Below are 16,637 nucleotides of genomic sequence, written 5' to 3'. Positions count from 1 at the left end.
GTCAGAGTCCGGGCCAATTAGAGCACACAAACTGCGCTTTCAGATCGCGAACAGCCGGATCGGAAAGGAGGTGGCCGCCGCCTGTGGTGTCTTTCACGGTTTCTGGGCTTTCGTGTCCCTCAGCCGCCACCTTTTTTCCTCTGCCCCCACGATGCCGATGTACCAGGTAAAGCCCTATCACGGGGGCGGAACATCTCTCCATGTAGAGCTTCCCACCTGCATGTACCGGCTCCCCAACGTGCACGGAAAAAGCAGCAGCCCGGCGCAGAATGCGGTCCACGTGCAGGTAGGAGCGCGCCATCCCCACCCTCCCATCCGTTAGTGCGCAGTCGCCGAGACGCTCGCCTAGTGCGCAGGCGCTGTGGCCAGAGCCTCGGGGTCGCGGGACTTGGGGTCGGGGACTGTCCAGGCCCGGGTCGTGTTATCTGTTTTCTTTTTTCGCTTGTGGCTACTTAAACTTTATTATTCGGAAACTTTACCCGCAGAAAAGCGAATAGCACGTCAGTGCCGCCCATATTAGGAATAATGGGAACCCTGGTGTCACCACCACCCACGGTAACACACGTTGTAAGTGCCCCACTTAAACTACCCCCAACGGGCCCGACTGCAGTGAGCGTATCTTGCTTTTCTCTCTTTATTGTGCCACCTAACGATGCGTCCCTAAACCACGTAGTCGTGCTGTGAGTGGAAGCATACAGTTTGTGTCTCGGGTCCAGCTCCTGCTTCTACACAGCGTGATTTCGGGACTAGCTTTTGTTACGTGAAATGATGAAGTATTCGTCCTTTCTGCTGTCCCAACGCGTAACTGTAACTCCACGGCTTGCCCATCCCTCTGCTCACGGATGTCTGCTGGTTTCTATTGTTAGCTACTTCGTTCTGCAGTGAATGTTTCGGTACACGCAGGCGGAGTATTTACTAGGGATGGTACTGCTGACTGGGCGGGCAGGTCTGTCTTCAACTGTAATTACCAGATAAATTGCTTTCCAAAGTGGTTATGCTGATGTGTGCTCTCACCAGCAGTGTATACCCATTGGTGATGCTGGCACCCTCCCCAAAGCTTCTGACTTTTGAGACACACAGCCCCTCTTCTGTAGCAGGTGATGGCACTGGATAGACAGAGGTAATTAGAGGTCCAGCGTGATGAGAGCACCACAAAGAATAAACTGCTTCTGAATACATGTAGCGTAAAACAGATGGGTAAGCAATATTCCAAGTCACAGACTAGCCTGAGGAAGAACAGTAACAGGCTGACATTAAAAGGGATGACAGGTAAAGCAGATCTGAACATTTCCTCATGCCTCAGATCAAGAGGGGCAATCCGGATGTGCTGGCAGCTTTAGTCACAGGCCATGTTCCTCGGTTGAGTGTTTCAGTGCATCGACAGCTTTCGAATCCAGTCTCACAAGTGTCCAACCTTTTGGTGTCTCTGGGCCCCACATTATATGCACCAACACTAACGACAACTAATGAACAAAAGAAAGGTTCTAAGGAAATGTATGACACCGTTAGACCGCATTCATAGCCATCCTGGGCGGCAGGTTGGGCACCCCTGCTTGGGATGAAGAGGGACTGAGATGAGAGAAGAGAAAGGAGTGTTGGAGCTGGAGGGAACAGAATGAGTCCCAAGTCCCGTGGCCCCTGGGGGGTATGGTGTGTTCTAGGAATCCAAAGGACTGTGAGACTAGAGGCAGAGCAGGGGCGAATTACGAGAGGCAGCCAGAGGGCAAATCATAGAAGGTATTTCTCAAGCCAGGTTAAGGGCTTTGTGTTTTAGCCTAGGTTAGTACGGGGGAGGAGGTGACGGGATCTGCCTTTGTTTTCATCTGTGTAGCTGCCACCCTAGGGATGGATTAGAGGGGTGGACCAAAATGGGTATAAGGTGGCTGGCACCCAGCCATGGGAGGCCAGGTGGAAAAAAAAAACCTTGGACTTGGGCAGGGGCAGTGGCAGTGGCAGTGGCAGTGGCGGCAGACAGGCTGGGAAGCACATGAATTCCAGGAAATGACAGCACTTGGTGATGGATTACATCAGCGTGAGACAGCAGTATTAGGACTAGAGGAGGAACAGAAGATCCCAAGAATTAAACTTAACAGCACACAAACGTGAGCCTGTATTCCTAACATTATACCATTTATAATAACCTCAAGGTCATTGCCATATCCTGGACTGTTCTGTCTAGTTATGAGCCTTTTGCTTGTTGTATTTTCTCGGTGCAGAATGGATTATCTGTTGTGAGAGTTCATGAATCTGGTAATAGGTTGTACAATGTGACTATACTGGGAGGTGTCTTGAGATTACTTTATAAGGTAAGTCTATATTGACTTAAGACTAATTATAAACATCAGTGGTAGCTTACTGTGTACCAGTCACTATACCAGGCAAGAAAGATGCAGAGATTCAGTGAATGAAGAATGTAAGTGTTCTGTGTTTATGAAGTTATACATATAAACAGTGAAAAAGTTCTAGGTGACTGTAAGGTGAGAATACTAGGACGGCCCTGAGAATGAATGATTTGGGGAAGGATCATTTGACCTCATGGACAGACTTCCAGTCAAACATTTTTTAAATGTGTGTGCTCCGTTTTCCCTTCTATTAGTATAAATTGAGTCACATTTTCACTGCCCTTTTTCTGTTTAAGAAGTTTTGATAAGAATAACAAATAAAAATTTGTATTTATTTTCTATTCTTACCAAAAACTAGAATCATACAATTTCAAAGTGGCTTTCAGTCACATTTATTTGTTTTAAAGCATTTGCAGATTGACTTGCAGGACCCCTTGGACTGTGGAAAAATGAGATGATTATGCTACTTGGTTTTAATTGTCTTTTTAAAAGGCGGGAGGTTTGATAACTCGTGGAACCACAGTAAGCAGAAGACAAGTGACCCCATTAAGCAGATTCCTGTGGTGTCAGAGGAAATGAACCCTCGGTGTTGGTTTGCTTAGGGAGAATCCGACCCCTCTCTTCATGCTCTCGAGTCCCGCCAAGATCATATTCTAAAACGTCTGTACGAGTTGAAAGCCGCAGTCGACGGTCTCTCCGAGATGATTCAGACGCCAGACGCCGACCTGGACGTAACCAACATAATCCAAGCCGACGAGCCCGCCGCTTTACCGACCAGCACGTTGGACTTAAATTCAGTACTTGGAAAGGTGAGTTCGCGTCGAGCCCGAGAACGTCGGCACAGTAGGTGGTGGCTAGTGCGGGGGAAACGGGGCTCCTGGGAATGAGGCCACGGCGGCTAGTCTTCGGAGGTGGTGAAAGGGCGTGCTCTTTTTTCTCCCCCACGAGACTGTGCCGTTGCAGAGAGCAGCTTCATGGGCTATGAGTGGGGCCAAAGCAAGGTCTGGACTTTGCAGACCCGGTGCAGAGGGCAGAGAAGGGAGTCGGGTTGCAGCTGCCCCCATTCCAGGCAACGCTCCAGCAGCCTGAGCCCCGGAGAGACAGGTGTCAGCCCTGACCCTGAGAGGAGCCTGAATTTCGGGGCCCTGCCTGCCCACGCAAAGAAGTCTCACCAATCCCACTGAAGTAGATCCCTAAAAGCCAGTCACAGTCTCATATTTCAAGTGTTTTGCTTAAATTCCTTTTGCTTTATTAAAATGAAGCTGTATCAGCCACCTTTAATGAACAGTCAGCAGTCTTCACCTAATTTAGGGTATACTGTGACAAGTAAAGATTATTACAAAGTAGTATTTGTGGCAGGGCACCAAAGGGCTTGTCCCAAGAAGGCCTACTAATTCCCCCCTCCAGAATTGGCAACAGTAGTGGTACTACTAAAGGACCTGAACGGTGGAGGTGGTGTTCTAGTGCCTGTCCTGGGGCTCTGTCTGGTAACCCCAGTCCCTCCGCACACGCGTCCTCCTACCACCCGGCACGTGTTTGCATGCACAGCGGTGTCAGTGCGACCCGGCCGGGCCCGCAGGGAGCCAGGCTAGTTGATGAGCCAGTGACCACACCCAGCTGTGCCAGACTCAGGGCACATGCTGCTGACGATGAATTCTGATACCTCCAAAGGCATGGCGACAGTGACGGGTGTGTGCTGGGAGCTGCAGAGCACTCGTGTAGCTCCCGGGCAGGGCGTCGGCCGGGAGAGCAAGCCTGGAGGTCAGGTTGCCACGGGCTGTGTCCAGAGAGCCAGGCTGTGAGTTCACGCATAATGATAGTCGAGTGCACAGAAATAAAGTCCGAGCCTACGAAGGTGGGAGGTTTTTGTGCTTTAGGGAGCGCCCAGCGCATTAGAGTCCCCTCCACCTCTCGTCACCAGTGGTATTTTGAGCCAGTTCAAGAGACTCTTCACTGACAGGTAACGCAGACACAAATTGGTGGGGGAACTGCGTGCTGTCGGATGTTAGGGAGATTTGGTACGTGGAATATGCCCCCCCCCCATATCCGCAGGGGACTGGTTCCAGCCTTCCCCTCAGCTCCCGAAACCCACGGATACGCGAGTCCATTACATAACATGGCGTGGAACAAGGCGTGCAGTCGGCCCTCTGCACCGGCGGGGTCCCAGCTGCAGATCAAAAGTCGTTTTCAGCCCCCGGGTGGCTGAATCTGCAGGTGTGGGACCTGCGGGTATGGAAAGCTGACTGTGATTGCCTGTGACTTTTTAAAACTTGGGGACAAGCAGAAGTGCCATTCCTAATCTGTAGTTTTACCAACCTGACAGTCAGGTCAGCCTTCTGTCAGGGGCCAGCGGTGCAAGGACTAAGGGACGGCGTCAGCTCAGAGCCCGGCCCCACTCTTCCCCGAGCTGAGTGACCCTGGGCCAGTCACTGGTGTCCCTGGGCCGCACCTCCTCAGCTGAGGCGGGATCACAGTAGCACCTTCATGGGCGTTAGGGCCTAAAATAGCACCTGGGGCAAGTCCACACACAACCCACTGTTAACATCCTCTGCTGTGTTCGGGTCCCCTCCCCCCAGGACTACGGGGCTCTGAAAGACATCGTCATCAATGCGAACCCCGCCTCGCCCCCCCTCTCCCTGCTCGTGCTGCACCAGCTGCTCTGCGACCGCTACAAGGTCCTGTCCACTGTTCACACCCACTCGGCAGTCAAGAATGTGCCGGAAAACCTCCTCAGGTGCTTTGGCGAGCAGACCAGCAAACAGCCCCGCCACGAGTACCAGCTGGGTTTTACTCTGATTTGGAAGAACGGTGAGTAGAGGGGACTGGGTGCGGCTCACACCCTGTGTCATGAAGTGGGCACCGTGATCTTATTGACGAGGCAGCAAGTGCTGGGACAGTGACACTCGTCGCTGTACACACTCGTCAGCCACACGCTGCCAGGGCGCAGTGTGCAACAGGAGCACACACAGGTGAACCCTGACCCAAAGATGTCCTCCTTCCTCTGGGAGGGTCAGGGTCTGCGGCGGAGAGTGCGGGTTTGGGGAGGTCCCACCTGCACGGTCAAAGCAGGGGTGCCTGGGGTGCTCTCTCCACGCGGCCAACAGGGTGGCAGAGTACCCTCCACTCATCACACTGAAGAGTGCCCCCCCCCGGGCTAGTTCTCACAGAGGGAGGGGGTACTGTTCACCCAGGAATCCGTAGCCACCCTCATGAGTGGAGGGGCTAGGGAGATACAAAGGGTCTCTGGCCGGGGAGAGGGGACTCCCGGTCTCCGGTCCTCCGCCTGCAAACCCGCAGGGCCGAGTGGATGGTCTGAGGTTCCTGGCTTGAAAACTCACAATCGAGTACCAGACGTGGTTACTTTCTTAGCATATAGTTTGCATTCTTTAAACATAGTTTAAACTTCCATGACAATTACACCTGAACGTGGGATCTTGGAGGTCCATTTTCCCATCCACAAGTTCACGGTCAGTGAGTCCCCTCCCCGGGTACAAGTACTTCTGCGGGTGCTGCTACCGTTGTCATCCGTGGGGTGCTTTCCTTTCAGTGCCGAAGACTCAGATGAAGTTCAGCGTCCAGAGGATGTGTCCCATCGAAGGGGAAGGGAACATTGCACGGTTTCTGTTCTCCCTGTTTGGCCAGAAGCATGACGCAGTCCACTCGACGCTCATAGATAGCTGGGTCGATGCAGCTGCTTTCCAGCTGAAAGAGGGAAGCAGTAAAGAAAAGGTCGCCGTGCTCTCCTCCATGAACTCGGCTCTGGGGAACAGCCCCTGGCTCGTGGGGGGCGAGCTCACGGTGGCTGACGTCGCGCTGTGGTCCGCGCTCCGGCAGACGGGGGGCTGCAGCGTGCCCGTGCCAGCCCACGTGCAGAGGTGGCTGCGGGCCTGCGAGAACCTGGCGCCTTTCAGCACGGCCCTCAAGCTCCTTCAGTGACTCGGGCACTGACTTTCAGCGGGTTCAGACTCAAGTCTGAGAGCAGTGCTGTTTCGTGCCTGTGGTGGTAAAGGGACTTGTACCAAAATCAGACTCTTTATTTAGGCCAGTTGTCAAGTACCAATAAAACCACCACGTAATTTGTGGTTTTCGTTTTATTTTAAAATTGAGTGATATTGTGTGTAGTACACCATGCCAGCGACATGGCAGGCACCCTTTGGGTATAAAACCAACACATATCACCTCTGAGGAATGCAGGAGTCGCTGCTGAGAAAATGCCGTGGGGACAGGACGGGTGACGGAGGCAGCAACCCTGGCACCGGGGCGGCTCTGAGATCACTCGGGGGCAGGCAGCACAGAGCTTGGGAAGGGCGCAGTGATGCCAAGGGGGAGGTGATAACAGAAACAGGCTGGACAACATACATGGCTAGGAAGGTGAAGTTCTGTTTTGGAGGCAGCAGAGGCCTTTGCGCCAGGGCATGAGCAGAGCTGCCCTCTGGTAGTTAACTGGCCCTGTGAGACAGGGTCAGGACAGACGTCACCTGTCGGAACCACCAGTCCCTCTCGAGCGCTGGCTGGACCTGGGCAGTGAGGGGTGGACACAGAACACCAGTTTCTGCAGTAGCAGCTTCTAGAGGAGGGTTTGGTGGTCAGTAGAGTTCAAAAGGATGGAGGATGTCTAAACATCTAGTCTGCGGGACTGGGCAATCTAGGCGATCCAGGAACAGGAGGTTGTGGGACAAGAGGGGAAAGAGCACAATAGGGTTAGTTTGGGGCAGTCAAGTTCAAAAAGCTAGATCAGGAAAGAGCTACGTCAGGGAGAAGCAACCTCACTTTAGAAAGTCAAGGACCAGCTTACTGACTGCAACTAAGTACGGTAGTACACCGTCTATGTGTGCCCTAACAAAGACTACAGCTGTACATTCCAGTTGACTTGAGCTTATCCAGCGGCAGCCCACCTGCGTATCTCTAGAGCCTGACTGAGCTAGACGGGAACGTCACCCTCTTTCGTGTCGTCCTTAACCCCTCTGTCCTGAGAAAGGAGGCTGAGCTGCTTCTTCAGTTCTTCAATTTCTTTTTCTTGCTCTAGTATCTTCATCTGCAGGGTGAGGTTAACCTGAAACAGAAAATGTTAAGCTCCGTTGAAATGGTTTCATCCTGTTAAATACACAGGCGTGCCTCACTCCACACGGTCCCGGCACACATGGGTCCCAGTCACGCGTTCGGTGGAATCGGGCCGGTCACCCAGCGACGTGGTCCGTGCGGCAGTTACCACGGCGGTAGGGTAAGACGCGGGTCAGTCCACGAAACACTAAACCACCAATGCACGTCCTGGTCCGGGCCAGTCCCATCACTTCCCTCGGAGTCTGCCGGTTGGTCACGGGCCCCGTGTGCAGCTGCGCTCCCCGTCTCCCAGGGACAGGCCCAAGTGACAGTGTTTCAAGAACGGGAAACTGGAAGAGGGAACTGACCCATAAAGACGGAAGTGCAACAAACTGATGAGAAGTAGGGATGCTGGAGGTGAGAACGGAACTGGCCCGAAACGGTGTCACCGAAGGAAAAGCAGGCGTGGGAACGCCAGCCCTGCAGCCGCCAGACTAGTGGGCAGCCACGGGACCCCCAGGAAAGGGGCCCGTCAACACGGCGAGGAAAACGTGGAGCTGCCCCAGACAGCGAGCGACACCAGCAAGAAACCTCACGTGGAAAGAACGCTGGGAGACACTTCACAACATCGACGGCGCAGGAGACGGAAGTTGGGTCCAAACTTAGCAAGGAGCGTGGCTGCCCAGGACACCGAAGAGGCGCTCACTCCCGCCCTAAGTTCTGGGGGGAGCCACGGCTGGCAGTGTGAACACTGCTCTCGAGACACTTTCGTTCTCAGTCTCGCTGCACCAGACATGAGTTCTGGCGCCGTTTAACTTCCACATACGTCTGTACCTGACAAAAGAGTTTCAACGTGCTGATAAACATTTTTAAGGTCACGGGGTAACAACGCCCCCACTGATAGCACCAAGACTCCTCTGCCTGGTTTGAGGGTGGCCCTTTTAACAGCGCTTCCTCCTCCACATGCAAAGCCAGGACTGCCTGTACGTACGGATCTTAGGTGTGTACGTGTGTAGAGGTGGTTTTATAGAAAATCCGACAAGCCAGGAGTATTCGTCACCGTAAACACCAAACAACGGGTCTCTACTAGCTACCCTAATTGGGAGTTAGAAACGCCCTTCCATCTGAGGAGATCATTTAACAACCACATCTACCTTCTTCAAAGAATCAGGACTATTCCACCTACTTGTTCAAGCTAGTAGAATTCACTCTTTCGCTCACAAATTAGTAAGCCTTAGATAGAAGACAAACCAACTAAAGAATCCCTGCCAGTGGCACCCACTAAAGAATCACTTCAAGGGTCTGTTCAAGCACAGATGACTGCCCCTCCCCCACCCCACCCCGGTTTGTCAGGGGAGGGGAGAAGGCCGTAGAAGCCTGTCAGGTTCCAAGGACACTGCTGCTGGTCCAGAGACGGCAGTTTAAGAACCGCTGCCCTGGTGCAATGCAGCTCCAGCACCAGGGGAGTGAGCCACTCAGGGTCTTGGTAAATGCAGACTCCGACCCAGGGGTCTGGGGTGGAGCACCCAGATAATGCTGCTGTTGCTGGTCTGAGGACCACACTGAGCAGGCCAAGGATCTGTGAACATTCCTTTGAATGGAGCTTTTAACTCAGTTTCTCGAGAAACAGAACGGCTCACACTGCCAGTCCGTGAGGGAGGGAACGGGCTGCCCGGGGCCACAGCCCACCCGGGGCGGGCCCCCAGAGTCCCAGGCGCCCGCTGAGGGCCTGAGGCCGGCTCGCCCGCCCCCTGCCCTGAGAACGCCTGGGCCCTCTACGCTTTGCTCCGTGTCCCTTTTCACTGGGAGGCTTGTTATGATCATCGATGAAAGCTCGCACACCAGTTAGCAAGATGAGGCCAGAAAGGAAGCTGCAGCCGCACCTTTAGAGCAGGCAGCGGCCGTCTCGCACACGTGGACGGCGAACAGGGTGCCGCTGGGACCTCTGAGAGCGGCGTCACGTGTTCTCTGCCCTCCTCACAAAGCAGGGTTCACAGCTTAAACGAGCTCTAAGCTTCACACAGTGAAAAAAGACTGTACGTACACTTCCAGAATCCTGGAAAAGTTCGCTCTGCAGCAGCTGCAGCGCCGACGGCCTCTGGGGCGCGTTCCTCCTGGTCAGCTGCCGGATGTACTTGGCCTGCACGGGACACCTCTTGCTGAGGGACTCAGGTAGCTGCCCAGCCCTCACACCGGTCAGGACCCGCGCCCGCTCCATCTCCGTCCCGAACGGCTGGAAGAGCTCCAGGAGGATCACGCCCAGGCTGTACATGTCGGACTGGAAAAGCGGGGAGAGTGGGTCAGTGACAGAGCACAAGGCAGGCACGCGGTTCCACGGCAGGGTGCACCCCCCCAAGCGCGGGAGCATGTCTGGGAAAGGACACTGCGAGGAAGGGACACAGCGGACCGGCTCCCCGCTCACCACGTTCTCTGCCAGCCACGCGCACTGCTCTGAGAGCGAGGTGGCAGGCACTGTCACAAACCCCACTCCTGTCGTTCCAAAAAGGGGCTCCCAGCACAAAGGATGGACGGCCTGGTGAGGGGAAGGGGTGATGCCACCCCCACAGCAGTCTCTACCACACACCTGACCCCCTACACCCCGCCTGGCGCAGTGGAGGCAGGTGTGAGCTCACGCGCCTGCACGCCAGCCTTGGGGACGCACGGGTCCCAGGGCCACCTCCAGTGTCACCTCTGCTTCACTCACAGGGAAGCAGTCTCGGTCAACTTTAACAAACTGCATAAAATCTGTGATGCTTTTCCTGAAAACGGGCTTTTTTTAGGAAGATCCAGACTAGACAGGATTTTAGAAGCACCTATGTTTCTTTCTGGCAACTCTCCCAGTCCTGAAAACGTTGAATGATTCATCAAAAGGAAGAAAATTACTAGGCTTTTATGTTGAGAAAGGGATTTTACTTAACACTCCTTCCAGGGACCATGCCATCTAAAACATTTTGGTGCCTACTTCAAAGGGACTTGAGTGACAGCCTGCCTGGCAGCATTATTCCGTTTGTTTAGGTCTGAAAACAGAAGAATGAAAGGCTGAAAAGAGGCTTCACGAGTTCTAGCTTCTTGAGGTGACGGTGAAATTCTAAAGGGGAAAAACTCCTTTCGAAACCATTTTGTCGTCACACCCACGGGCTTAGAAATAGTAAGAGCTTAAAAAGCAACTCGGTCAGGTTCAATTGCAAAGCGAGGCCTCCTTCCTGTCCTGGCCGTCTGATGTGACAGGTGGGCCGCAGAACTGCCACCCGCGACAGGGGCCCCCGCCGCACGCACTGCCCTCTTCGTCCCCAACGACGGCAGAGGCAAGCCCGGGGAGGCGGCGAGGGGCGGGAAACATACCTGGGCATCGTACTCGGACCCTTCCAACTGCTCGGGGGACGCGTACAGGCAGGTCCCCACTCTGGAAGTGTGTGCCGGCGCCCCTGCAATCAGAAGAGCCGCACATTACACACCGAGCGTCGACACATCAAAAAACACCGACGCTGAGTACAGCACAGCAGCTCCCCAGGGAATGACGGGTACTCCTTTTGAACTCCTCTTTGCTACTAAATCTTCGTAATTATCTTTACATACTGACATCTTATTTGACTGTATTTTTTCCATTACCATCTACCCCCCCATACCTTCCTCACATCCACCCACCCCCTCTCCCCCACCCCAAAATCACCCTGACATCTTTTCTTTTAATGGGGGGAGGGGGTCAGCCTCTGCAAACTCACTCTCCCCACTCCCGGCGGCCCAGTCCGTGTTCCGTATGATGTCTGCGCAGGCCAGGCCGAAGTCCCCTATTTTCACCTGCTGATGGGGGCCGTGCAGAAAGATGTTCCTGGGCTGTAAACAAAAGAACAAGTCAACTCCTCGGTGCACCAAAATCAAACAGCAAACGTACATGGATGTGGAAGGGTGTTCAACTCAGGACCAAGCGGCCCCTCGAAAATGAAAACTCGGAGCAGTGGCTCTCAAACTCGGCCACACGCTCGAGCATCCGGGGAGCTTTAAGGAAACCTTAAAGCTTCCCCACGCCATTCCCCAAACCAGACAGATCGAAATCCCGGGGGCGGACCCAGGCTGTCCTTCCGAGTTTGAGGACCACTGATGCGGAGCCTGCCTGCACACAGGTGAGCCCCAACCCTAACCGGACACCCGCGTCACCAGGAAGCTTCTAACAACTGCTGTCCTCACCAGCAGTCAAAGACGTCCGTTTTCTTAATGAAAACAGTTAAAGCTCCCGGATGATTCTGTTAACGAGGGTTGGGTGTGACTAGGCCATGCTACGCAGGTGAACGCTGAGCACCTCCAGTTCAGCAGCCACCCCAGGCCCCAAACGTCCCCCCCGTGAAGCTGACCCTGTATCCGGGAAGCACGGCGCCTGTCCTGGGGCAGCAGGACTTCTACACAGTCAGGGGAAAAGCTGTGTCTTCTTGTTTTAAATGTAGGAATTTTAACTTGTTTTAATGTATAAATTTCTGTTTCTGCTTTGCTAGTTTTTTATAGCTGAATGGAAAGAGAAAGTAGGAAGAATCTTACACGTAGGGTGATAGTTTGGATGTGTTGTCATTAAGTGGAAAATACTACCAGGGGAACCGCCCAGGACGGCTATGGATGTGGCCTGACGCAAAGTCGTAAATTTGCTAAAAACCTTTTTTTTTTTTGCTCATCAGTTTTCATTAGTGTTTGTATATTTAATGTGTGGCCCAAGACAACTCTCCTTCCAGTGTGGCCCAGAGACGCCAAATGGCTGGACACCCTGTCACTGTGCGTCTCCTCGGCACCATGTGATACAGGAACAAAGTCTGAAAGAGTTTGGCTCTGATATGAAAATGAGCTGAGTTCACGGATAGGGTTCCCAACAATTCTAGAACGGTTCTAGAACAGAACTGAAGGAATCGTAAAGACACGGAAGCTGACCAATTCTGTAACAAGTCTTCCCTGACCTCGTAAGTCTCGCCCCGAAGTGCTTCTCGATTCTCATGGGAAACGCTGGTAAGAAAAGCAGCAGGGAGCTGGCCGCCGACGGGGCCAGGCTGCTGGACGAGGGGTCGCCCGGAGCGGCGCTCCACACCCGGCTCTACGAAGCCATACTGACAGAAGACTGCTCGGCCATCCGGGCACTCCTACACAGCCACCCCGTCGATCGGCCCTTGACCATTCTGGCCAGCTCCTCCAGCTCCGGAGCACCTCGGCCCCAGGTACCCTCTTGGCTGCTCTGTCGCTTTTAGAAAAAAGGCTCGTGATGCTTCGGAAGGAACACCGCCGAGTTCCTGGGAACTCGAGTCCGCCTCCGGGCTGCCCTCCCACGCCCGAGGCTGGACCTTCCAGTTCTCACGGTGATGGGTGAGAAGACCAGAGTCGTGTGGCCGGAGGAACGTGGTCATCCTCACAGACACACCAGTGGGGATTATGTCTGTGTGATGGAGTCCTCTTTTCCTGTTTTTACATGTAGTTTTTCACTTTATAAACTTTTACACAATCACTAGTACCTTTACACATTTTTTCCCAAACGTGACGCTCTCCTTTACCCCGCCCTCTTATCCCGAGGCCATGCTGGAAAGCCACACTTACATCTGGTTTTTCAGAACCAGCATAAACAGCTCTGCCAATCACAGGACATTTGTTGCGTTATCTCTGAAACCCTGAAAGTGTAGCTTTTATTACCGATACCGTGACTTTGGCACGACCTTAAAACACACAACACTTGTCCGTCACCCTGTGGGGTAATTTAAGGACTATGTGGCTTAACGGCAACTGCCATTAACTTTACACTATGAGCTCTTTACAAGGGTCAACGTTCAAAGCTTTAATTAAGTTATGTGTGTTGTCTTAGTAAATGTGCCTTTATTTAACATACAAACTTTATAATATGAAATTCACTGGCTTTGGGTCATTTAAAACAGGCAAAGAAAAGGAAAATGTTCTGCCCTGGCTGGTGTGGCTCAGTGGATTGAGTGCCAGCCTGTGAACCAAAGGGTCACTGGTTCAGTTCCCAGCTGGGGCACAAGCCTGGGTTGCAGCCAGGTCTCCCGGTGTGGGGTGTGTGAGAGGCGACCACACAGTGACGTTTCTCTCCCTCCCTGTCTCCCTCCCTTCCCCTCTATCCAAAAATAAATATATAAAATATATAAAATCTTTAAAATGTATATATTCAAAAAAAAAGAAAAGGAAAATTTCAATGTGCATACCAGGAAAATGGCAAAGCAAGACACCTAGAGCACTTATTTCCTTTGGGATGGGAAGCTGATCCCACGATCACTGCTAACCATCACAACAGGAGGCTACCCATAATGCACTGTGGCTTTCCCCCCTGGAGCAGATGCAGCCCACCGTCCCCATCCATCTGGCGGCGGAGCACCGCAAGGCACAGAGTCTGCACTGTCTGTTGGAGCACGGCGCTGACCCGGAAGTGAGGTAACGCGACAGGTGACCATTTCTAAATGAGGATACACGTGGTTTAGATGTTGGTTTTCCCGGTCATGTCTGGACTCATCCACTCTTCAGGGGCTGTGAACTAGAAATTACCATGTTTTGAATGGGCCGATTCTTTACTGATTAGATGAGATACTCTGAAAAGGCAGGAAAAAACACAAGGGCACAAATCAGTTGGCCACTTAAAGCGCCCTGAGGACTAGGTGCCCAGCATGGTGTTGTGGAAGACACATTAAGTCCTGCTCACGGCCGTCAGGGAGTTTAAATGCCTGTTAGGCGTGAAAAACAACATGTAAACAGGCAGCAACTTTCTTCATCGCCTCCTCCGGAAGGTACGCATCATGAAAGAGAAGTTTCTCTTGTTCACCAAACACACTTCACCACCTAAAGCCAATGCCTGACACTTCCTAGGTGCCGAATATATACCGCCTGGACGAATGGGAGAGTTACAGGGTGGAAAACAGCACAGCTTCTTCCTCCACAACACTGAAAGGCAAACCCCAAATCCTCGCACGTTCTCTCCCCGAGCACCACCCGCCCCCACCCGGCAGGCCTGTCTCCCCAGGCCAGACGGCCACCACGCACTAACCCCTGCTCCTCTGGGGCTCCTCGCACGCCCCCTCCTGCTCGTCAGCTGCGGGCCGGGCCGCCCCTGGGTCAGCCTGTGAGACCTCCGCCCGCCTGCACGTGTACCGAGCTGTTCAGACGCGGTTCCAGTCTTCCTCCGCACCGGACCGCGCGGCCTGCCCGGGCTGCTGCCGGCTGTTCCCCCGGAGCCCTCGCCCAGGGCTCACACTGAGCAGACACACGTGAACTGAAGGCCACTTTCTCACTTCAGTGAGCAGTCAGATGTTCACCACAGTCCTTCCCCTTTCCTCTGCCAAACAAAGGGACTTTGGGGGCAATCCTGAGAGATTCCAGGACAGGAGTGGATGAGGGCTGAGTCGTAAAACACGCATTCCTCCCGGGTGGACGCAGGGAGCGAAGACGGGCGGGCCTCACCAACCGCAGAGTGATGTGGGGCTCCAGATGCACCCTGTCACCCACACGTGCGGGGAGTGCGTCAGGTGCAGGGCAGGGGCAGAGCCACTGAGCCCAGGGCAGCGGTGGCCCTCTGCGGCGCACTTCTACGGTGACGCCAGAGTGCACGCAAGTCCCTGTAATCACACTGAATGGCTGCTGACTCGCTCGGCTCCGGGTGAGGGGGAGAGGGGGGCAAAAACGACTTGGACACGGCACTGAAGAGGCCGCAACCCCGCAGGAGCAGCGACGTGAAAACGAGCTGCCCTGCCCGAGGAAGCCGGCCCGTTCGCACGCTGACGCGCACCACCCTGACGCCCACCCCCCACCGAGAACGTGCTGCGGCGTGGCACCCTGAGAAATTCAACGGCCCTGCAGAATCCAAACACCTCCTTGAGCTAATTAAGGGGGATGACTTCCAGTAAACGCCGCCTTCTTAGGCACTAATTCTCCACGTAGAGCCATTCCCACGTGACTCTAGTGTAACCAGCACTCACTACCCATTCCAGGGACGCCCGAGGCCTCACCACCCTCCACCTGATGCTGCTGCACTGGCCGGTCGCCTCCACCGTGCGGACGGAGCCGGGGAACGGGATCCACAGGCTCCTGGTGGACATCCAGAAGGACGCCGTGACGTGTCTCCGCATCCTGTGTGAGCACGGTGCGCGCGTGAACGCTCGGGTGGACGACAGACACAAGTATTCACCCCTCCACCTGGCCGTAAGGTATGGGGCCCATCCAGGTCTCGCCATCTTAGCCCGAAACGGTGCCCAGGTCAACGTCCCGGATGAGTACAGCAGGACGCCGCTTCACATGGCCGCAGGTTTACTGAATGAGGAGATGGCGGAAACGCTCATCGCCTGTGGAGCAAACGTCAACTGCGCTGTCCCTTCCACGGGGAACACGGCCCTGAAGCTGGCGGTGTGCGCTGCGTGCAGCAAAGCGGGCCGCGTGCTGGCCGCGGGGCTGAGCTGCATCCGTCTTCTGCTGAGGCACGGGGCCGAAGTCAACGCCCAGGACCGCAGCGGCCAGACAGCGGTCCACGAGGCATGCTTTGCAGGCAGCGAGGCCGTCATCAGCCTCCTGCTGGAATTCGGAGCCGACGTTAACATCCTGACGGGAAACGGGGAGTCCCCCATACACGTGTACCTCCAGCGCCGCTCCAACGTGAGAGACAAGGCGCTTCTCGCCAAGCTGCTTTACCGCTCTTACCCTCTGAGGCTGACCAATAACCAGGGACTTCTACCTGCGGGAATCATGCTCCCAGAATTCCGCTCCTTGAGGGAATCCCTAGTGGAGCTGTCTCGGAAACCCCTGCCCCTCGAGGACATCTGCAGAAGAAACGTCAGAAACCTTTACGGGGAGAGGCACAAACACCACGTGGAGCGCCTTCTCCCGGGGGAGGTGTGCAGGGCCGTGTACGCGGGCTACGACCTGGCCTGCCTCTCGAAGTAAGACCTCGCGGCGCCCACGCCTCGGGCTCCAGTCCCTCCAACCCCGCCCTCTGGCGAGCCCCGGGCCCACAGACACTTGACCCGCAGCCCTGTCCACCCCACACGGACAAACTACGGACTCTCGCATCCCTTCAAACAATAAAAAGACTCGCATGTTAACTTTCTGTTCCTAAATATTCTTTTAAACGCGTTTTCCATGATTTAACTTTTGCCCCCACAGGAAGCAAGGTAATTGAAGACTGTCAGCCAAAGAAGCAAATATACCTTCTCTCCTAATAGTGTTTTGCAGATAAAAGTCAGAAATCATAGATTTTGAAAACGGCTGAACAAAATTTCCCATTTTAAATTTCCTCTG

The 16,637-nt window shown here is 54.2% G+C and overlaps 3 protein-coding genes across 7 annotated transcripts in view; 2 read left to right on the top strand and 1 right to left on the bottom strand.

Moving 5' to 3' along the window:
* Window positions 1–24: 24 nt before the first annotated feature.
* On the top strand, window positions 25–6,444 carry AIMP2 (aminoacyl tRNA synthetase complex interacting multifunctional protein 2). 2 transcript variants are annotated; one of them, XM_045828498.1, is made up of 4 exons: window positions 25–286; window positions 2,945–3,151; window positions 4,919–5,150; window positions 5,890–6,444. In XM_045828498.1, the coding sequence occupies exons 1-4, from the start codon at window positions 152–154 to the stop codon at window positions 6,276–6,278; spliced, it is 963 nt and encodes a 320-aa protein (XP_045684454.1). In that variant the 5' UTR covers window positions 25–151; the 3' UTR covers window positions 6,279–6,444. The 2 variants fall into 2 exon arrangements, with proteins under 2 accessions (XP_045684454.1, XP_045684462.1); XM_045828506.1 differs by lacking the exon at window positions 25–286 and adding an exon at window positions 398–567.
* The window catches only part of EIF2AK1 (eukaryotic translation initiation factor 2 alpha kinase 1), a 28,172-nt gene continuing 17,926 nt past the window's right edge, over window positions 6,392–16,637 (bottom strand). For all 4 annotated transcript variants that reach the window (XM_045828471.1, XM_045828478.1, XM_045828484.1 and 1 more), the window contains exons 12-15: window positions 11,105–11,216; window positions 10,725–10,807; window positions 9,427–9,660; window positions 6,392–7,395 (exon numbers count right to left, since the gene is read on the bottom strand). In XM_045828471.1, coding sequence (XP_045684427.1) covers window positions 7,264–7,395; window positions 9,427–9,660; window positions 10,725–10,807; window positions 11,105–11,216 — 561 coding nt within the window. In that variant the 3' untranslated portion in view covers window positions 6,392–7,263. The remainder of the gene's footprint in view (window positions 7,396–9,426; window positions 9,661–10,724; window positions 10,808–11,104; window positions 11,217–16,637) is intronic.
* On the top strand, window positions 12,356–16,401 carry ANKRD61 (ankyrin repeat domain 61). Its single transcript, XM_045819234.1, has 3 exons — window positions 12,356–12,574; window positions 13,654–13,790; window positions 15,338–16,401. The coding sequence occupies exons 1-3, from the start codon at window positions 12,356–12,358 to the stop codon at window positions 16,281–16,283; spliced, it is 1,302 nt and encodes a 433-aa protein (XP_045675190.1). The 3' UTR covers window positions 16,284–16,401.

This window comes from Phyllostomus hastatus, unplaced genomic scaffold, assembly GCF_019186645.2.
Source record: "Phyllostomus hastatus isolate PE091 unplaced genomic scaffold, TTU_PhHast_1.1 phas_contig_150, whole genome shotgun sequence".
In the NCBI taxonomy this organism is placed as follows: domain Eukaryota; kingdom Metazoa; phylum Chordata; class Mammalia; order Chiroptera; family Phyllostomidae; genus Phyllostomus; species Phyllostomus hastatus.
This window is presented reverse-complemented; position numbering and strand designations above follow the sequence as displayed.